Here is a 23,375-nt window from a genome sequence, read left to right as displayed (position 1 = left end):
TCTTTATCTAAGTGTTACTGATTAAAAGGAAATGAAGATGTTGGTGTCTGAATAATTCTTGGGATGGTCCCTGCTGGATCAGTATATGGCCCTGCATCATCATATGGCCCTGCATCATCATATGGCCCTGTATCATCATATGGCCCTGTACCAGTTGGAGTGATACTTGCTTTTGTGCTTTCTGCCTGTGCCTGATTTCTATTTTTATCTGGGACATTTATATAGGGCAGCTGAGTGACGTGAATGTGGAGTTATCCTGTGAAACAGCTCCTTCTTCTATTCTTTCTTTTATGTCTCTGTTGTTGGGTATTCACCCAGCACAGCTTAGATCTGTCTAGGAAAGCAAACTGCAAGGCTACAATGAGGTTATTAAACCTCGTGTCAGGATACTGTCTGGATAACTCCCCATCATGATGAATCCTGACAGTTTTTTTTTTTAACTGGTCGGTGCAACATCGTGGGCCGAAGGGCCTGTTCTGCGCTGTAATGTTCTATGTTCTATGTTCTAAAACTCTGCATCTCCACCCTCTGCAACTTGCTGTTTGTCAGGAACATGTATTAGGAGCAAACAGAAACTTTCCTTTGGCAAGGTGAGTTATTAATCAGAGAACGAAGATTTAAAATAAGAACCAGAGGTCTTATTTTATGCAGTGATTTATTAAGATCAGGAATGCACTGTTTGAAAGGGTATTGGAAGTGGAATCGGAGGTAAATTTGAAAAGGGAGTTGGATGTAAATTAGAAAGGAAAACGAACAATGACTATGGTAAAAGAGGAGGAGGAGTGGGACTAATTGTAGAGCTCTCTCAAAAAGATCCAGCACAGGAATAATGGACACAATAGTTGCCTTCTGTGCTGCAGGACACTGACTTAAAAACTATATTAACAACATAGTTCTTGGAACGCATTTCATTCATCCCAGAAGTAAAGTCGACATGGAGCCAATCCACTCCATGCCACCCCACTCCACTCCTTGCCAGCCTGACCCACTCCATGCCACCCCAGTCCACTCCAGCCTGACCCACTCCATGCCAGCCTGTCCCACATCCATAGACACCGCGGGAGGGCTAGATTGGGGCAGTGTGGGGCTTCTGCTCCTTACTGGGGAGGAAGTCCTACCCTCAGAAGCTATCGGTCAATCCAGCGGAGAGGGAGGGAGGGGGTGGCTGGCAGCTCCATCAGTCTGGCAATGCTGAGAGTGCACTAGTGGACACTGCTGTGACTGCAATCAGGAAGAATAAAAAGGCTGGTGGATCCCAGAGCCAGATAGATCCTAGGTCTTGGACATGGATGGTTTGGCAGCTTTAAGCATTATGTGCTTTATGGAGCAGTTGGGTAAGAAATAAAAGGGGGTACTATTTTGGAGGAGGGGGGCTTCCCCTGATCTGCAAAGATCAGGACTTGAAGAACGTACACCCCCTTCCTACCCACCCTTTGAAAAGGTTTTTTAAAATAGCCTGCCCACTTCCACCAACTACTCATGCCGACCATTTGATGGAGTGGGCAGCGTATTATTATTGGGGTCATTTGGCTTGTTAACAAGTTCAATTGACCCTTGATTGATGATTTAAATATGGCTGGAGGGCTGCTGATTTTGGCATCCACCCACTCCCCATATAATGGAGATGAGCTCGGGATGGGTTGTAAGATGGTGGAGTGGGCACCTGCCCTATTTTACATGCCCCCACTGCCAAAATCGCATTCGCAGCATCACGCAAAATGCAGCCAACCACATACCCCCTCCCCACTCCCATCTCTGTTTATCAGTCTCTGTCATTTTCAACTTGCCTCTCTTTCTCACTTGTCCCTACTTCTGTCTTTCTCCAACATGTGTCAGCGTTTGAGCCAGTCGGAATAGTGTCTTCTGCAATGTTTTGCCTGGCAATGCATCTTCGAAGATAATCTCTTTTCACAGCATCTAGGCCTCCCTCCTTCCTCTTTTTGACTGCCCCCCTATTGATTCAGGAGTCTGTTACCACAGCTAAACCTTTTCTCTTGACAGCTTTAGTCCCATTCCTTGGTTCCCACTTAATGACAACTTTACTTCCAAGTCCAACTTTATGTTCTAGGTAAGATTTAAGAAGTTCTACGATACAATTTCTGTTGCTATAGTGGAGTGAATATATCTAGTCTCGACACTGTTTTTCCAGTTTTTGGCCTAGGATTTGATGTTAATCTAATGAAGAAAATATGTTTCTATATCCTTCCTGTAGCTTGTTAACTAAATTGGAAACAACAATTTCTTCCAAAGTTGTGTGTGTGCGCTGTCCAGGAACCTTGTCTGCATTCCTCCCTGTCTGTACCTGCCTCAGAGTCCTGCCTTATTTCTTTAATACCTCACATAGCAGCATCCTTGTCCTGCCTTGATAACAGAACCTGATATTTTCAAGAAGCTACAGTTTCATCTATTTTAATCTCATTTGGATTTGAATTGTTTTTCCTCCAGTTGCAAATTTACAATGTAATAATTCAAATCTATAACTTTGATTTTATAAGATTTAAGCCAGTTAAAGTTATAATCCCAACAGCAGGTGGAGAAGCAGGAATCTCATATAAAATGAAGCAATGCTTATTGATGTGATGTCAGACCATGAAATGTTCTGCCCACACACCAGATAACATTGCTGAAATATCATTTTGGGCTGTTTATTTCTGCAAATTTAGTGGTAACTTGAATTCTCGCGTGATATTTACAATCCAATTCCAGGTTCCATTTGATAGAACTTGTGTTTCCAATGGTATTCTCAACAACCATGCAATGATGACAATGAAGTCATCTTTTACGTCAAATGAGACCACTGGCAAAGGCTGCCCTTTTTGTTAGCACTTTACAGTTTTTTAAGTTTATATATTTTTATTTGCTGCTATAAGCAGAAGTATGGTGGGCTCTGACTAAGTAAAGGAACTTGCGACTCTACCCAATGTTATATCATATTATGTTTTGCCTGCCTCATTTGATTTGGCTGCCTTATTAGATACATATTGGCTGGAATATTACCGCCCCGCCCGCCACGGGAATCGGTGCAGGCGAGGGGCAGACATTGGGAAGATCCGTTGACCTCGGACGGGATTTTACTGTTTTGGGACCAGCGAGGCTGTAATATCCCGTCCACATTGTATCTTATAATTCTTCTATGTCTGCAATGCCATTAAATGTTTTATCAAAGTACCTATATTGCTACATATCAAAGATACTTTTTGCTCAGTATGGAAATGTGCAACTGTTTTGGTGCTGAATCTTAAATCATAGAAATCAGAGAAATCCTACAGCACAGAAAGAGGCCATTCGGCCCATCGAGTCTGCACCAACCACAATCCCACCCAGGCCCAACCCCCATATCCCTACATATTTACCCACTAATCCCTCTAACCTACGCATCTCAGGACACTAAGGGCAATTTTAGCATGGCGAATCAACCTAACCTGCACATCTTTGGACTGTGGGAGGAAACCAGAGCACCCGGAGGAAACCCACGCAGACATGGGGAGAATGTGCAAACTCCACACAGACAGTGACCCGAGCTGGGAATCGAACCCAGGTCCCTGGAGGTGTGAAGCAGCAGTGCTAACCACTGTGCTACCGTGCCGCCTTAAATCTTAAAGACCAGAATAATCCCAGGGTTCAATCCTTAGTCGGGGCCGAGGTTGCTGATATCCTCTGGGGCAGCGGTAGGAATATTACAGCTGGTTTCTGTCTCCCTGAATGAAGGCGGCAAAATCAGCTGTGGTGTGAATGCCGGTAAGAACAAAGTGCCTGATGGTTGAATAGATGATGCGATAGGAGTGAATATTATCATCTGGCTTAAAATGGGTGGTCGGCATTTGGACTTCAAAATTGCAATCTGTTTCCCAGATCTTCAATGTGCACATTAAAACTCATCTCCCTTCTGAAACTGGCCATCAGCAGGCCCCTACCCCCGATGATTGCTGATTGTTAGCTCGGATTGGGCGGTAAATCACCCAATTCTATTTTGAGGCTGCGACTTATCCACTTATGCGAGGAAGCCATGGTTAACACCAGGCCCACTGATTGGCTTGACTGGCAAGTATAAAGCAGTCACTTGAGTAAAGTTCTGGGGGCCTGTGAGCACCAATGAAATGTCAACATGACTCACTACTTTCAACAAAAGAGGTTTAGAGGGGGAAGGTACCAATGACATCTGGACAAGAGGAGAAGTCATTAGATAGCAGTCAGGCATAAGCGCCTGAACTGATTTTCTTTCCCCTACTCCCACCCAGCTACTGCCCCCTCCCCGCGCCCCTCCCTCCTCCCCGCGCCCCTTCTCCTCCCTGCACCCCTCCCACCTCCCCGCGCCCCTCCCGACTCCCTCCTCCCCACGCCCCTCCCTCCTCCCTGCACCCCTCCCTCCTCCCCGGACTCCTTCCCGGACCCCTCCCTCCTCCCCGGACCCCTCCCTCCTCCCCGCATCCCTCCCTACACCCCTCCCTCCTTCCCGCATCCCTCCCTACACCCCGCCCTCCTCCCCGCACCCCCTCCTCCCCGCACTCCCTCACCCCTCCCTCCCCACACACCCCTCACCCCTCCCTCCCCCCTCCCTCCCCGCACCCCCCCCTCCCCGCACCCCCCCCTCCCCGCACCCCCCCCTCCCCGCACCCCCCTCACCCCTCCCTCCCCGCACTCCCCTCACCCCTCCCTCCCCGCACTCCCCTCACCCCTCCCTCCCCTCACCCCTCCCTCCCCTCACCCCTCCCTCCCCGCACTCCCATTCCAGTCGGGACACAGAGGATGATGAGAGTGATGTATTTTGCATTGGTTGTTTTCAAACACTTTTGTGTGGCAGTCATGTTGCTTTAACAAGACAGAGTGTTTTGACAATTTTCTTTGTGTGTGGAGGGACAAGAGCGATGCATCATTTTCATTACATTATTAGCATCACATGTAATGATGTGTTTCAATGTGATATATTTGGATTGTTAATTTGTACCATTTAAAAAAAATAAATGTGTTCATTGGTTGGCGTGCAGGAACAAATTAATTTACCAATTGAGATGGACAAGCAAAGGAAAATCTAAGGGAGTACTTTATTTCAAGTACTTCCATCATTGCTTTCCTGTCATGTAAATATGTGTTACCGGATATTAAAACTTTTTAATGTTGTTGTTTTTCAGAGTCCTGTTCTATCAGGTCACCACTTCCCACTCTAGCTGCTCCATGGTGTCCTCGGGAATCCCAAGCTAGCCATGTTTGTTTTGAAACAATTTGTGTGAGGGAACAATCTAGGCATGCACTACCATGTCCCATGAGGCATCTACTTATATTCAACCTGACTTGTAGTGTTAGAACATGAAGGGGAAGCGATGGCCTAGTGGTATTATCGCTAGACTTAATCCAGAAACTCAGCTAATGTTCTGGGGACCTGGGTTCGATTCCCGCCAGGGCAGATGGAATTTGAAATCAATAAAAAAATATCTGGAATTAAGAATCTACTGATGACCGTGAAACCATTGTCAATTGTCAGAAAAATCCATCTGGTTCATCAATGTCCTTTAGGGGAGAAAAGCTGCCGTTCTTACCCGGTCTGGACTACATGTGACTCTAGAGCCACAGCAGTGTGGTTGACTCTCAACAAGGGCAATTAGGGATGCTGGCCAGCCAGTGACACCCATGTCCCATGAATAAATTAAAAAAAGGATGTGAACCAGCTCACGAGGTCCTTCTTCTAGTCCAGAGAGATTGTACTGATGACAGTGAATGGATTGTACACCCTTGACTGTGGTTTTCTCTGCTCCCTACAGACATTCCCAGACACTCGTAGAGCCAGGACAGGGAAATAAAAATTGCTTTTGTAATTTTTGAACCACTCACCTGCACTTTCCCTCTATTGTCAGCAATGTCTTGAAATCAACACTTCTGCACAAAGGGGATGAATTCCAGTCCACAGTGGAGCCCAATTGTGGTGCAAAACTCAGTATGCAATATAAAGACAATAGAAATTTCTACCAGCATCTCTCTGACACAGAATAATTTAATATTGTAGCCTGGATTTTTGTGATTGGACAGAAGCTAGGGAATCCAGGCTAAGGCATCTATTGCCTGAAGTTGGTACCAATCCTCTATTTCTGTGAAAGAAGTGCCAAAAATCATCACTCTCAGTCAGATAGTTGCTATCTATTTATTAAGCCTCTAATGATCAACTACTGGAAGTGGTAAAATACAAAGAGCAGAATAAATAGATCATACCATACAAACCAGGGAACTTGCAATCACTCTGACGCTCCGAGCCATTGGGGTGATTTTTCCCTGGATATTTGAGGTGCAAGAGAACCTTCAGGTGGAAAAGGGGGTTTTGCAGAGTGGGAGGGGGTGCGCAGGATGGAGTCTTAAGCTAAAATGCAAGACAACGACAAGACACCATCTTGGTTAAGGAGTTGGACCTTGCGCTAGGACCTGATTAGCACTCCAATTGCCTACTACTGCTCATTAATTAGTCTGCACGACATTTTGATGCCTAGCACTTTGACCTAACGCCCTGGCTTAACAGTGACCAGCTGACTGAGAATTGACTGGGAATAAACTAGTCATTAAAGAGGATTTTGACTACACTTATCACCTTTTACCATTCAGTTCCTGCTTGAGGTTTAAAGAGGAATGTAGGCCTGTCACCACGTTTGACAATTCCAACTTGAAGATGCTTTGGGCTACACTCCCTTGCTCTGTTGCAGTCTTCAGAAAAAGCTAATGGTTACCCAGCTTTACAAAACTAACAAAACTTTACTAACATTTATGCTGGAAATTCTCTGAGGACTTCACTTAAAAAGAATGAACACTGTTGCTCTATCTTGTAGAGGAATCATCAGGAGAAAGAGTTATAGTCATCTTTTAGGGATCCCCTTGGTCCACTGATGTAAAGGGAGGAGGAAATGAGACCAGGTAAGGCAGTAACCAATTGCTTCAGGAGAGAAGGACAGATGGGTGAGGTGGATTCCTACTCGTTTGTGGATTCAGGATATCCCTCCTCCTCTGGACACCCTCCACCGAAACCTCTAGTGCCGTGTCGGAGAATCTGTGCACTCAGTCCCTGAGCCTTCCTGATACCAGCAACTCTGTGTCAACCAGCCCACTCCACCCCTGCAGTGGAAGTGGTATTTTTCACAAAACCTTCAGGTATCATTTTTAACACCTACCTCCAGACAAGTTCAAATTCTGATAATCAGCAGTGAGGATCAAAATTGTGTACTAAAGCCAGACTTTCAAACAGGTGTGTTTTATGAACACATCGCTCATCTAGTGCCTGTTTTCACCACTTCACCAAAGTAACAGTGGAACTTGGAGAAGATAGCACCAATCATTGTTGAAGGTCCTGTTCCCTGGCCAATGTAATTTCAAGAGCACTATGTTCAAAGGTATCAGTAGAATGGTTATTACCACGTAGACATTGAGGTGCCTTTGCTGCTGGAATAGCCTTGTTCCTTTATTAGAGCTGTGCTGACTGTGCACTGAAATTTTGTTTTTTACAAAGGGAACGGTTTGTTCTTGCATTTGAACAACCCAGACATAATAAACTTGTACTCAAATAAACACTCGGCAATTAAATAATTTCATTGTTACTAATGTTAGCTTTTGAACCTCTGCCAACGAACAGATTTTATTTATACGATTTCCCTCCAATTTCTGAGGAAAGAAACCCAACTGTTGTCATTGAAAAGGAGGAAACCAGTTCATTCAATCAAGTGGCCCTGTGACACACTTACTCACATGTAGGCCTGTCACCACGTTTGACAATTCAAACTTGAAGATGCTTTGGGCTACACTCCCTTGCTCTGTTGCAGTCTTCAGAAAAAGCTAATGGTTACCCAGCTTGTAGCTTAACAAAAGCACATTATCTAAGTAATTCTGGCATGGAAAACAATGGCAATCTATTTTCCAGTTCATACCAAATCTGATTTAAACATTGCACACTCTGTGTTATTTAAATATTCCTGACGTCAAATTGTCCAAAATCTGAATTGGTACAAGTTGGACCAATTTGGCATTTGACTGGATTTAAATGTCTAAGTCCTGTTAAAGAAAATTAGTTTGCAGTTGGCATCTCTAATGTGGAGATTCCATTTTGTTTGTCTGCCTCGAGTTTGTGCCAAGTTATTGATAGCTGGAATGTAGATAATTTCCTCAAATGGAGATTGTATTTTCGCCCTTGCCATTGTTCTAATACTGGCTACACATCCTACTCTCCAGTTATCTACTGCTGTTCAAGCAAAATGGTTTAATGTTCTACACCCCACCTGACCAGTTGTGACTGTATGGCAACCTTACTAATAGCCTAATATTGTGCTTGGGTCAGTTGTCCAATGGTATAACAATGGAATACATGCTGTTCTTTGATTATGAGCAAATATTCCACAACTTGGTGACAAGTAGTGAATGCACATCCTACACGTGGGAACTCTTTTGCCTTGTGTCCTAGAGCATTTTAAACAAAGAATTGGGATTCTGATTGGGAGAAGCTGAATTTGGGAGGCTGGGATCTGAGGAGGTTGTCTGTCTAGTAACACTTAAGAGGCATCTGGATGGGTATATGAATAGGGAGGGAATAGAGGGATACAGACCAAGTAAGGGCAGAAGATTTTTTAGTTTAGTTAGGTCATCAAGATTGGCACAGGCTTGGAGGGCTGAAAGGCCCATTCCTGTGCTGTACTTTTCTTTGTTCTTTGTTAGAACTGCTCATCACCAAGTCAGCACCTCTTTAAATTCTATCAAGAAAACAAGATACTCAATGGTAATTTCATGTAATTGCTTAAAGATCATTTAAGGTACAAAATGAAATGGCATGTAATGCATTAAATTCCTAGTAGTAAATGACTTACCAGCCCATTCATGAATCTCAACATAATGCTTCTGTGTACAAAAGTAATTGTTTGCTGGAGTACAGTTCCGTATATCAAATTCTTTAGGGTGCTTCAACAAGATTTCAAGGGTCTCTGTTTTCAGTGGTAATCAGGTAGTCACAGACCTGATGAAATCAAACTTGGTATTGTCGGCAAGGCTGAATTTGATAGCGTTATATTTGTCAGGAATTTTCTCAAAGCCTCCTTTTCTGCTGGTGCAACTTTGGTGCAATTGCCAGACTTCTGCCAAAGTTCCACCTGCAGAATGGGAAAAGCCCCAAGGAAGTTCTGGCCATTGTTTATATTCAAAACAATTTTCCATTTTTATTGTAAATTGTTTTCTAATTATAAAAATTGTGGTGCAAAATACAAAGCCTCAGGTGCCCTATTCAGGCATCTCAGGTGCACTGTTGGGCACTTATGTTTATTGATGTGTTGGAATTCTTTCACTAAAAAGTCCCAACCATGATTTTCAAATAATTTTCTGTTTACCCTGCATTATTTGCTCCCATTTATCTCTTTTCAGATTATCCAATAAAACTTTCATGGGTTTAAGCGTTGTGTGAAACATTACCTCATTACCCAGTCCTGTAGCACCTGTCGTTAATCATCTTATCCTAAAAATGGTTAGGTTTGTGTTATTTGGATTGTATGAGTCTTCATTCCAGTCCCTCAGGTACTGCTGCACCATTTGTGTAGCAACAAATTTAGGTGCTCTTTAATTATACCTCAATTACCAATTATTCAGAAAGAGAGTAGCTTACACTACAGTCGATAATGAAATCCCAATATATTAGAAATGTGAAAAGCATTGGCATAACTACATCACTTCATGTCATTGCAACAGAAATGATTCATGTCCTAATGACAATCAGCTGTTCTACATCATCCCCATTAATTCTTCCTAACATTCATCAATAACATGTTCTTTTCTCCTTTCCTGAAAACTGATGCAGACTGTCAAAGTGGCTGGAGGCAGCGTTCTAGCATATAGTCTCATTGATCATCTTTCTCCATTTGTGAACCTAGTGTGAGTGATAATGCATTGGCTGGCACTCTGATGTAAGGGATACTGGCTCACTATATAATAAAACAGTTTTACCAGTCCTCAGATCTTGCAGGAATATTACACATCCGGCTCATTAGGGGCCCGGAATTTATTTTAAAATGACCCATGCCTTGTAATGCCGCTGAAATATCGGGGCCCCAGTCATTACAAACAAAGACAATAACAGTATTACAACTGATAGCCCTGTCTTTCCAGTCAGGACCACCCAATACCAGCTGCTTATCTGTTGGGCTAAAGACCGATCTTGAGACGTTTACACTTTCAAACCATTGCTATGAAGTGAGTTCATGAGAACACGGGTTCCTTATCTAGAGGAATCGTGTAAGACCTCCTTACCACATGTCTTCACTGAGAAGGACACAGTGACTCGAATGGTAATGTGATCGTCCCACTGGTCACTCACATGCAGCAAATTTGTAATTGTACTTAAGGACTTCAATTTGGCAGGACAATGGAGTTATGTTACCAAGCTGGTTAGAAACTTCCTCCAAACCAGCGTTTTAGAAAAGAAAATCTCACGTTGCATCTGCAGCCACTCTGGGGTGTTAGAAACATAATCCTATGCTACAAGTCGTATTTCACCCTAAATTCCAATATAAAGCAATAGTAGGCCATTTTGTTTGTTTTTCTTTCATCCAAGGTCTGATTAGGCATTAGCGTATACAATCCTGGTTTCATAATATCTCTGCTGGACAAAAGGTCCGAAAAATGCACATTTGAATAAATTAAGCCGTGCAGCTGAAGGAAAGTTGGGAAACTCCTCACTAAATTTCTCACTTATATCTTTAAATTTACTAACCCACTTTGCTGTGTCATCTCTCTGTATATTTGTCTAATTTGTCAGTTTTTTGTAGATTGTCAGCAGTCTGCTGCCTCCATATCGCCACACTGCTCACAACTAGACAGAGGATGTGACTCAGAGACTGAAAGGTAAAACATTAGTTGCCTCTGAACCAGTCCAAAGCATGCATTATCCATGAAATGCATAGTGCTAGTGTCCCATCTTATCTCTGCTGCATTGTGACAATCTGCTTTCTCACCTGCCTCACTGCATGTTGGGATTTATTCCTGAAAGTGGTTCATTAACTCACTCATGGTGTAGCTTCAGGTCTTCACATTCACACTCCTGACACAATGTTTTTTACCGTAGTGGCTGAAATAATAACCCTTGTCGACTTGTGCGCTCTTGTGGTGTATCTTTGGAACATCCCTACCCACAGCTTCTCTGTGTATATCTGTCCATTTAAATCTTTCAACAAAAATGAGTATGGAAAAATGTTAAATCAGGTGTAATGCTGCGACACTGAGCATACTGCCCAATCACCCTGTTACTCCTTTATAAGATTGGAAAATCACTAATTATTTTGCTGTTTACATGAGCATTGAAACAGGATGCCATGTTATACAGTGCAGCATTGGACAGCTAAACATCATCATATTCTGACTTACTTAACAGGTTAGTAAGATTATATCCATAATAAAGTACCTAGTCCATACCATCCTATTGTCAACAATCTTAGTATCACTGACCTACACAAAATGGCCACATTCTTTGTCATGCTTATCAGTTGGTAATAAGCACATTTCTTTAGCAAGGTAAGTAGGAATAATTAGCTTCTTTCTTACAAAAGTAATATCCAGCTTGCGTTTGTATTTTTATTTGAGTTGTACAAAAAGATTGTTCGTGGTAAGTCCAGTAACATCTGGAGTGTTATTCCATTTAATTTACACTATTATCAGGATGACTGATTAAATGAGTCAAGTTGTGAACAGTGGTTAGCACTGCTGCTTCACAGCGCCAGGGACCCAGGTTCAATTCCAGCCTCAGCTGATTGTGTGGAGTTTGCACGTCCTCCCTGTGTCCGTATGTGTTTCCTCCAAGTGCTCTGGTTCCTCCCACACTCCAAAGATGTGTAGGTTAGGTGGATTGGCTATGCTAAATTGCCCTTTGGTGTCCCAAGATATGTAGGTTAAGGGGATTAGCGGGCTATGTGTATGGGGTTATGGGGATAGAGTGTGTGCCGGTGGGCCTGGGTAAGATGCCGAGTTGTTGCAGATTCGATGAGCCGAATGGCCTCCTTCTGCACTGTTGGGATTTTATGGTTCTATTACATTGCTTATTGGGATCAGGTTCAGTGATCCTATATTTTTTTGATGGAAACTGAAAATCTGCAACCTCTGCCAGTTGAGCACTGCCAATGTCCAGTGGGCACCAACCATGTGCCAGTTAGGCACCAGCAATGTGCCCAGACAGTGCTGAGGGGGTGGGGCCTGAGTGGGTCTATGACAGAGGACTATGCTGAGCCGGATTCTGTCGGTGGGGGGTCGTACAGAGATGGATTATGAAAGCGGTGATAATTGGGGGGCATATCCGGGTTCAGGCAGAGGGAACCCATCAGGAGGTCCCTGATCCCGACGACCTGTGATAGGGAGGGGTTGGGGGAACATGCCACTGAAGGGGGGGGGGGGTGGTTTTGAATTCTGCAGTGAGGGAGGGAGGAGGTCTCCCAGTTCACTGAGAGATCGGGGTACCCTTGCGAAACGGTGCTCAAGCTTTCTGAAGCCGGGCTCACTGGTGTGTTTAGGTTCCCCCCCCCTCTCACCCCACCCCCCAACCCCCAGTACCAGCATAGAACTCCCAACTCTCCAAAAAAATGACTGAGTGTGGGAGGATTGCGGTGCAATGCTTGCCTGAGATCCCGGCACGGATCGCTCCTGTTTTGTCTTTATGACACTTGGTTTTTTGGGAGAATTCCGCCCAATGTGTAATTTTCCAATATAAGTGATACCACTTTAGGTTATCTTGCTGTGAGTGCCAATTCAGAAAATTTAGGCAAATGTACTAAATTAGTATAAAAGGAAATTATTGCGGATGCTGGAAAATCTCAACAGGTCTGACAGGATCTGTGGAGAGAGGATAGAGCCAATGTTTCAAGTCCGAATGACCCTTCGTCAGAACTGAAACAATAGAAAATAGGATGAGATTTATACTGTTAGGGTGAGGAGGGGTAATTGACAAAGATGTCATGGACAAAAAGAGAAAGGGAATGTCAAAGAACAACCATTTACACCTTCTGATTTGTTAATGGCCACTATCAGCACCCTTCTTAACAATGATCACCATCATTTACATTCCCTTTGCCTTTTTGTCCTTGACAATTTTGTCAATTCTCCTTTCCCCCCCACCCCGACACCCACACCCCCACCCCACTGCTCACTCTAACAGTATAAATCTCATCCTATTTTTTATTGTCTTCAGCTCTGACGAACGGTCATCCAGACTTGAAACGTTGGCTCTATTCTCTCTCCACAAATGTTGTCAGACCTGCTGAGATTTTCCAGCATTTTGTGTTTTTGTACTAAACTAGTATACCATCTATTGTGTGACAGGAGATTAACTGGCAATACAAATAGTAACACAATTTAATGTTTTGAAAACAGCAAGTGCCAAATGTAAGATTTTTAATGAGATGCAGATGGACTAACTTGTAGAAAATAAGAATGTCAATGTTTACACCCAACAAGTTGAGTTTATCCTGATATTGTGGAGAACATTATAGACTAGTAAGTAGTGTGGAAAACTGGACTACAATGATGTGATGGTATGTAATCGTGTGATTACAATTCCTTCAGAGTGGATGATGCAAGAGCTGGGCTATGTGTTGGGGTTTGAGGTTCACTGAATGAAATATGTACTTTCTGATATTTAAAATGTTTATTACAACTGTTATAACTTTACTTCATGAATTGAAATGTTCATTAGAAATCTTTGAGTGAAGATCCCATATTATATCCCTTCAGTTTTGCAGGTAAATCCATGCTTCGTAAAACAATGTTGTCTTTATTTATGGAGCTCTGTAAGGGAACTCACCTTGCCGTGTTTTATATTTTTAATCTCATTCAGTCATTTGATTTCAATGACTTGGTGCAAGTTTTCCTCAGTCTTGTAAATGCACGGTTTCTGCAGGCTCTTTTCCTGCTTTTCAACAGACGTCACATACTCGGCTCTGTTTTGCAGCATTACAAACATTGAGGTAAAACAGTGTTTTTGGCACTTGTGTAGTGTTGCAGTTTCATGCATGATCCTCAACGTGCTGTTTCAACAATGACATTGGGGTTGGTAATTGTGGGAATGGATACAGGAGAGTGGGACAGCTGCTTCCCCCCCCCCCCCCCCCATCCCCAAACAAGGAGGAAGAAAAGGCATTCCTGCAGTCTGCTTTCGCACACCTCCTAGATTACCCCTTCAATGTGGTGCTGTTTGCAAGCTGAGATCACTGCACTGTATTGGCCTTGGATGGTGTGGAAAGTTCCAACTGAAGAGAATGGGGAGGAAAAAATACAGAGGCCTCAGCAAAGGTAAGCAAGCATAAAGGTAGCAGCTCATGACTTGATGCGAGTTGAGACAGATTGTGTGCTTGGGAATTTGGCAGGTGAGGGAGGAGGTGCTATCCTGATCCTTCACAAAAAGAGCTCTGACAGAGGGAGCGGGAGGTAAGAGCTGAAACCCTGAAGCATTAATTAGGTGAGCAGCTAGGTGAGTGGTTGGCGAGTTTTAAGTTTTATTTCTCTATAAATGGGGCCAGTAGTTTAACTTGTTGCTGGAGAGATGCAAGTTTGGTGTTAAACTTGTAGCTTAATAGTTATGTTACTTGCTGTAACTACAAATAATCATTGAGTGATATTCTAATTAACTAAAATACTGTAAAGACGACAGAGCAGGTGATGTGTAACAGCTGTAGCACGTGGGGGCTGGTAAACACCTGTGTCTTCCAAGAGAACCACATCTGAGGAACTTTGGCTCAGAGTTGATGAGCTGTAGTCTGCATTTTGGATACGGTGAGGCCTCAGGAAAAGGGAAGGTTGCCTGTGCACTTTCTTCCTGGAGGTATTTGTGCCATAGGTAGGACTAAGAAAGAGGTTCTGCTGAGGGAGTTTGAGCAGCTAGGGCCTAAATTAAAAAAGCAGAACCACAAAAACAATAATCTCTAAATTACTACCTGAACTACAAACAAATTAGTTATGGGTAAATGAGATCAGGAGTTGAAGGCATGGCTCAAAGATTAATGTGGGAGATATTAGGTTTATTTAATGGGGCACAGGCACCTGTACAGGGAAAAGAGAGATCTGTACTGTTGGGACGGCCTTACCTGAACCATGCTGGGACCAGTGTCCTGGTGAATTGTATAACTAGAAGTGTAGCGATGGTTAAAGGATTACATCAGTACAATGGCAAGAAATGACCTTGGTTCAGAAGATCAAGATGTAGAATCGGTTTGGATGAAGGTAACAAATAACAAAAATGTCAATGGTGGGAGTAACAGGCAAGGTCGCTAATAGCAACTACTCACAACAGCGTATAAATGAAGAAATAATGGGGGCTTGCAAGATAGATACTGCAATAATTGTGGGTTACTTTAATCTTCACATCAATTGGACAGATGAAATTGGCAAAGGTAGCTTAGGGAATGTATTCATAGAATATATTCGGGACAGTTCTTCAGACAATATGTTCTGGAACTTATTGGGGAACAGGCTATTTTGGATCTGGTAATGTATAATGAGATAGGACCAATTAATAACCTCATAGTAAATGATCCTCTAGGCAAGAGTGATCATAACATGATAGAATTTCACACTCAGTTTGTAAGTGAGAAATGTGGGTCCATAACTAGTTGTCCTGAGCTTAAATTAAGTCAATTACAAGAGAATGAAAACAGAATTGGCTGAAGTGGACTGGAAAAATAGGTTAAAAGAAAAGACAGTAGAGAAGGAGTGGCAGGCATTTAAGGAGATATTTCATAACTCTCAACAAAAACATATTGCATTGAGGAAGAAAGACTCCACCAGAAGGATGCATCATCTGCGGCTGACTAAAGAGTTTAAAGTTAGTGTCAAACTGAAAGAAAAGTTGTGCACTGCTGTTAAGATTAGTGGTAGGTCAAAAGATTTAGAAACTGGCAAAGGATGACTTGATTTCCAAAAGTTAAGGTGCCACATAAAAGGTAACTACACAGAATAAGTACTTATGGTGTTGGGGATGGTATATTAGCATAGATAAAAGACTGGCTAACTAACAACAAGCAGAGTCGGAATAAATGGATCATTTTCAAATTGGCAAACTGTAAATAGTGGAGTGCTGCAGAGATCTGTGCTGGGGCCTCAACTATTTACGATCTATAATATTGACATGGGTAAAGGAATCAATTGCAAATTTGCTGACAATGCGAAGACAGGTAGAGAAGCAAGTTAAGGAGTATACAAACAGCCTGCAAAGGAGTTTAGATATGTTAAGAGCGTGGACAAAAAATAGAAAGTATAATGTGGGAAAATGTGAGGTTTCTACTTTGGCAAGAAGAATAGACAAGCAGGATAGTATTTAAATGGTAAGATGCTCTTTCAGAGATTTGGTGGAGACTTGATGGGCCAAATGACTTCCTTCTGCACTGTAAGGATTCTATGGTTCTATGTTAAGGTGCAATTTCTTCTCTGGGGGGTGAGTGGGAGGGGTACTTTGTGCCTGTGTTCGCCATGAGCACAAATGGCGACAAGTGCATAAAATCCCGCGAAAGCTGGAAAACGAGAACCTCGCAGGGAAGATCTCATTTACAGATTCTCTCCCCACACCACCCCTCACCCTGCGACATAATGAGGTCCCTGACATTCCTTGCACTTGAATATAATTAGTGGACTTCCCCGCTGTATTGTCCCTCTACATAAGGAATTCCCCACCCCCCTCCCTTGCCGACATGATGTCATGTAGGTGAGGTCTACAACTGTTTTTTAAAAACCAAGCAAGGGGAACCTGGCCCGGAAGACAGAGGGACATGGCCGACAGTACCCTGGCACTGCTCTCTGGCACCCTGGCACTGCCAGGCAGTGGGCACTGGGCCATTGAATATTTTCAAGGCTGAGTTGGATGGATTTTTGATTGACAAGGGGGTCATGGGTTATGGAAGGCAGGCAGGAATGTGGAGTTAAGGTTGCAGTTAGATCAGCCATGATCTTATTGATTGGCAGTATTACATAGAAACATAGAAAATAGAAGCAGCAGTAGGTCATTTGTTCCTTTGAGCCTGCTCCGCCATTCATTTTGATCATATCCCTTTAGCCCCAAGAGCTATATCTATTTTCTTCTTGAAATCACACAATGTTTTGGCCTCAAACTGTGGTAGTGAATTCCACAGATTCACCACTCTCTGGGTGAAGAAATTTCTCCTCACCTCAGTCCTAAAGGTTTTACCTCAGACTATGACTCCTAGTTCTGGGCGCTCCTACCATTGGGAACATTCTTTCTGAATCTACCCTGGCTAATCCTGTTAGAGCTTTATAAGTTTCTATAAGATCCGCTCTGACTCTTCTAAACTCTGAAGGCTCGAGGGTCTGAATAGCCACTTCCTGTTTCTATTGTTAATGTTCAAAACCGTTTCCAAGTATTGTGCTTTTGGCATTGTAGTTACAATTTCAAAAAGTCCCATTGTTTTTACATTAAGTGAAGCATCCACAAATCCTCCTATGTTTCTATTCTCAAGACACACTGTGCCTTGGTCTGAGACTCAACTAATGAATAAAAACAGAAAATGCAGGAAATGCTCCTTGGGTCTAGCAGCATCCATGGAAAACGACTGCAACTCAAATCATTTTACCTGGAACCATTATGAAGTATCTTTAGTCATGTCACTGATCATTTGTACTTATTCCCTTTCAGTCCCTTGTCATTATTTTTAACTCTGGCTGATTCTGCACCACATTAACTTATGTCTAGCATGTATTATTCACTACCAATCACATGGCCTTAATTCTGTGTATTGGTTACCTTAAGTATCAGTGGATAAATGCCACCAGCTGGACCCTCTCTCAGTAGATCCATTGTCAAAGACAACTAACAAATTTAACAACCAGCTAAGTGACATTATCCATTTATAATTTAAAATTAATAATTGATTCAGCATTCAACATGGCAGCTAGATGCAAGCAAACTACAGTGTTTTAGGAGCCCAAAACAATACGATCTTTACATAATAAATCTTATTGTTGAGATTAAATCCTTCAAAAAGATTGGAAATGTGAAGGAACCCTTTGAAAAGAATTGTAACAAATATCACCATGTGATTGGTTTATTTTGGATGTGTCAAAAGGAAATACATTACTTTCTAGTTAATTTTCTGTGCCAGAGGGGTCAATTGGCAATTCATAGAATCCCTACAGTACAGAAGGAGGCCATTCGGCCCATTGGGCCTGCACCGGCAACAATCCCACCCATGCCCTATCCCCGTAACCCCATGAATTTACCCTGCTAATCCACCTGGCACTAAAGGACAACTCGCACATCTTTGGAGTGTGGGAGGAAACCGGAGCACCCGAAGGAAACCCACACACACACATAGGGAGAATGTGCAAACTCCACACAGATGGTCACCCGAGACCGGAATCGAACCTGGGTCCCTGACGCTGTGAGACAGCAGTGCTAACCAGCATGCAGAAATAGTTAACACTTGAAACTAAAGGAATACTAATTATTGCTATGGTAAAACTTAACTTTCTTTGACAAGCTTCATGTGAAATTGATGGGTAATCACAGCAAAACCCTAAAAACAAAACTGGGAGGTTAAGGGAGAGAACATTTCCACAAAGCTAATGCCAACGTGGTACAACATGGACAGCACTATTTGTATATTCACATTTAACCACACATTTGTTCCTCGGCTATAGTAGTGAGCACCATTAGCTGTTATTTGTTTATTTATCATGATTTTGGTTATATTCAGCTGTAGTTTTTGGGTTTAGAGATGCATGTTTGTAATGTACACTTTATAAACTATTATTTACACAGATTAGAATCCAGTTCTATGTTTTACCACTTGCCTTTCTGAAATAGAACATTCGCCTTGTCATTATTTTGACAGCACATTCTGTCCCAATGTCATTGTAAATCCATAACATGTAACCTCCATATCTCAGATTGAAACTGCATGCCACTATTCACAATCTTCATGGTTAATTTTAACAACTGGCTATTTGCGTTTGCATTTATTTTATGGCTATATTTAACCCAGTTATAAATAATTTCTAGCAATCTAATTTACATGTGAAATATCACAAATTTAAATGATTTGTCTTTTGCATGCAGCAAAGGTGGTATTCTGAAAAATAGCAAAATTCTGTTCATTTTACCAAAAATTCTAAGGAGGGGTGGAAAAACGTGGGAAGAGCAGATTGCAATTCGCCAGTGCTGTACATTCAGCAAGCACCTAGTTACGTGCCAAAAGCAAATTCTGTTTACTGTATATTTTTGAAGCTATCCATGAGTAATTACTTGGCAATTACCAAATCTAATGAGTTCTTAATTAGTCATAGTAACCTCAGGTGGTTTATAACAATCATATGAATTCTGTAAACAAATAAGTTGCTTTGCAACTCAAGAATCTCACTATTTTGATAATATTGACTATGAGCCTAAGTTTCATTGAGTTTATTGTTGTCAATGGCCACTGTCAGTGAAAAAATTATGTTGTTGATTGTTGTGATGTTCACTTTGACAGATTAACTGGTGATGTTTGTACTGCAAGTACATTGAGAAATATATTTGCAGTATATTGACTTCTACATGCCTCAGTTGATTAACACAGTGATGAACTGAGCCATATAAACTAGGAGTTACACAGTTTCCAACTTCAGTCTGTGGTAAGTGTGGCAGTACAGCTTACAGTTAGCTTGGATCCTCCAGGACTAACAAGACCACACTTAGGCCAGGATTTCTGCTCTTGTTTGCTGTCCAATCACACTCCTGGAAATTGGACTGTAGATGAAGACAGTATCTGTCTTGGTTGTGATGCAAGAGGGGGCGATCCTGTCAGTCTCGTGCTGGATGGATCAGTTTAGAATGACAACAAATGTCTTCAGGAAAAGAGGGAAGAAAGAGATATTAAAAGATAAAAACTAATTGCAGTTGGTCGAAAAGTTAATTGTTTGGTATTTATTATAGCTGGATTTATTTACAGTGCCACTTTGCTTTGTCAGTACATATATTTCTTACCGCTTCTTTTTAAATTTACAGTCCTAATGTAGCTCTCCAGCAAGAGCACTCACATTCCAGATCAAAATGTGTCCCTCTCAGATGTCTTTCTAAGCCTCCTCCCCATTCCTAGTCATGCCACAGGATGTCACCCACTGGAGAAAGAAGCAGGATTCCTCTGGTACTGATGCACCACCGGGAAAGCCCTGAGCTTCCTACTCTGTTGCTTCACTGCCGAGCCCAATTCCTCTGGATGGTGGGAACAAAAGGAGAGAATGTTGAGAAACACAACACCAGAAGCACAGAGCGTAAACCTGTCTGGAAGACTTCCTTTGCTGTTTACTTTCCCCTTCCATCGTCAATTACTTTGGAGTATGAAAACTAACTAACTTCTGTGAAACAGGATAGCTAACAGTTGCTTGGGTTTGCCTCTGAAACGTAAGTAGGAGAGTGAGAAAAGGGGGCAGAAAAAAAGGACTAATTACGATCAACATCAGTCACTCAGCATCTGTGATCACTCACAGGAATTGATTTCAATGTGTGTTTCAGCAATTTTTGCAGCATGAGGTGATGCATTTATTTTGTAAGTTTAAGTCCAAACCAATGTTTCAATATATGGTGCACTTATATGTTAGATTTTATTTTTAATTTATTGGATGATCTTTGTTAGGAGAATTATTATTTATTATTTGGAGATGATGTTATGATTGTTTAAAAAGAAAAAATGGATTTTGGCATAATTAGCATTCCTAGACTACAGTGTTACTACGGCCAGAGTGTGCCACTGTAATTGCATAGTGGTGATATTGACAGTTGTGAACTGAGTGTCGGTCACTCTTAACTCTTTGCAGTTCCGCTGCTAAAGGTGTGTGTTTGCATTTTTATTTATTAACTTGTTCCTGTATTTAACTTGTTAATGGATGCCGTTTTGATTTGTACCTTTTTCATAAAATAGAGTAATAGAGTACTTAATGTTGGGGGCCGGTGCTAAATGAGACTGGAGATTGCTTGATATGCCACATTTTTTAAGACCATGATGATTATTGTTATTATTGTATGGCCCGTGAGCTTCTGGGTCACAGTATCATTAAATTGGTGCTTTTGTTGTGCAAAAATCAAGTTAGCATAATTTTCAGAATACTGTGTCTTCTAGGGCAACAGTGATTAAATAGGCTACAAGCAGTTTTCCAAATTGTGTGCAAGGGCTTGGAACATTTACCTTTTGGGTATGAAGTCTTGAGTGTGATTTGGTAAACTTATCCAAGAGCCCCCATAGGCTCTCACATATCAATCTTAATTTTGTGAGTAGTTTACTAAATCATTTGGTGTATGGAGTTGCTCTATAGCTTCAGAAAAATTAAAGCCAATCCTTGGAATGGATGGAAACTAGCCATAAAAAGAGAGTGTGGCGGATCTCTTCCCATGCTACTCAAGCAGGCCATTGTGGATCAGTATTAATTAGAGTCTGTGAGGATCAGGCTGAGCAGACTATGGGAATAAGGGAACAAATGTAAGGGGCATGGACAGTAAGAGAAATAACGGTGAGGAACACATGGATTATGTTAGCCTTTGTCTATTATCCTTTACATGATATCAATTCTCTTTCTAGTTACATCGACCAAGAAACCAAGTGTTTCCATTGTCAGAGATGTTGTCTTTCCTGTTATTACAAAAGATGATAACAAAATCTATGAACATTTTGCTGCCAGTTTTGTGGTCTGTCACAGTTTATTTTTTGCATGCTTCACACCGAGTTGTGTTATTGCAGAACTTTAATTGTTATTTTGTAGCTGTATAAATTGGCATCATTTTGTCGTTCTTTATTTCAATCAACAAGTTCTGGGAACATAGTATGTTCCCATCCGTGAAGTCACTGCAAATAGCACATACCCTATACAAGAGATTCTTTGTGCTGTGTAACCTTTTGTGTGACATGAAAGAGATTTCTCTCCCATCAGTTTGTTTTGATGAAAGACTATTCTCATCTCTGCTATCATAAGGCAACGGAATACATCACACCCAACTGGTTGAAGAGTAACAGTAAATTAGATGGCTATTTCTGTGTCAAAATTTATTTTTTCATCAGTTGACAAACGTATGATCCAGACATGAACTGTATCAAAGTCTAAGTATCACTCGAGCTGATGTTATTGTGCTGAAAATTCAACATGATTCTTCTGGAAATACTTTTTCAAGAAAGTATTGATAGTTTTTTTTACAGCACAAACTCTAACATATTGCTATCTGTGACTAAAGCAACAAGCAGCAAACCTAGTTAAAAAGACATGTAAAAAAAGACTAAAATCTCCTGGAAGTCCGTTGTCACCTGAAGAGAGAGAGAGATAAAATCTGTAGTGAACTAAGGTTAAAAAACTGCTTTGAGCCTTTGTGGTGTCCAGTGAGAATGTCTGCACTCCAGTACAATCCACTGCCTTCAGCCACAAAAATTCACGGTCACTCTGACATAGCTATGATTTTAACGTCAACCTGAGTTCCAGCACATTCACTTTTGATTAAGCTTTTTGACTGGAATTTTTACTGTTTTAAGTTTTATGCAGCCCTGAGACAGCTAAAGTGAGGCCTTCTTAACGCTCCTTCAGCTGGATAGGGTGGGTAATAAATTGCTGACTGTTCCATTGTTCTGAAAAAAGAAAATAATGCATGCTCTTGCCTTCAATTTTTGAATGTTTGCCTTTTTAAAGAAAAGGTATTTTCTGCTGAATGAGTAGTTATTTGTATCATGCAGTAAAATGAGAACAGACGGATGTGAAAGTTGTCACTACAGTTCTGCGTTCGTTACCTTCCAGTTGAAGTATGCCACTCCTACAGTTAATCACAATTCAATATCATTTGAGCTACTGTTCTGTTTCTTTCCTAGTCCATGGGTGGAAACATTGTGAAACATTTCTATGGTTATTAACTTGTAGTCCAAGTTAAAACATTCCTGTGAGGACATTCTCAATTGGGCTGGGCTGTTTGACGAGAGCTCCTTATTGAATAAATGATGTTATTGGATGTGTAAAAAGCAAACTGGATGCAACTGAAGTTAAAACAGTTTGCAAAGTCCATCACACCATAAACACTTCTTTATTTAAGTTCCATTAAACTACTTTAAGTGATACATATTTTCCAGAATGTCCAGCTGGAATATTACATTTATATTATATACGGCATAGCAGCTAGACACCACAAAGGATCAAATTGGGTTAAATAAGCCAAGTTGTCAGCATTTTAAAAAGTGCAATATTAATGTTCTGTCACTGGATGTCACCAGCACACTAGGGAAATCTTTAGGGTACATATTCTTGTCTGCGAATACAGTCATGGAGGAAAATGTATTTCTATATCGTACTTAAAAAGCACATGAAAGGCATTTAAAGGCAAAACATCATTACTGCACCAGTATTCTTTTCACTTTGACTCTGAATCCGACACTACTAGACTG

At 41.6% G+C, this 23,375-nt stretch overlaps 1 protein-coding gene across 2 annotated transcripts in view; it reads left to right on the top strand.

The window, feature by feature from the left end:
- The window catches only part of LOC144498659 (protein bicaudal D homolog 1-like), a 247,428-nt gene extending 227,267 nt beyond the window's left edge, over positions 1-20,161 (top strand). Inside the window, exons 8-9 of one of the 2 annotated variants that reach the window (XM_078220111.1) lie at positions 10,760-10,845; positions 19,973-20,161. In XM_078220111.1, the coding sequence (XP_078076237.1) occupies positions 10,760-10,845; positions 19,973-20,063 (177 nt within the window). In that variant the 3' untranslated portion in view covers positions 20,064-20,161. The remainder of the gene's footprint in view (positions 1-10,759; positions 10,846-19,972) is intronic. The other variant, XM_078220112.1, reaches the window with a different exon arrangement.
- Positions 20,162-23,375: the final 3,214 nt, after the last annotated feature.

Source organism: Mustelus asterias, chromosome 9 (genome assembly GCF_964213995.1).
Source record: "Mustelus asterias chromosome 9, sMusAst1.hap1.1, whole genome shotgun sequence".
NCBI classification, from domain to species: domain Eukaryota; kingdom Metazoa; phylum Chordata; class Chondrichthyes; order Carcharhiniformes; family Triakidae; genus Mustelus; species Mustelus asterias.
This window is presented reverse-complemented; position numbering and strand designations above follow the sequence as displayed.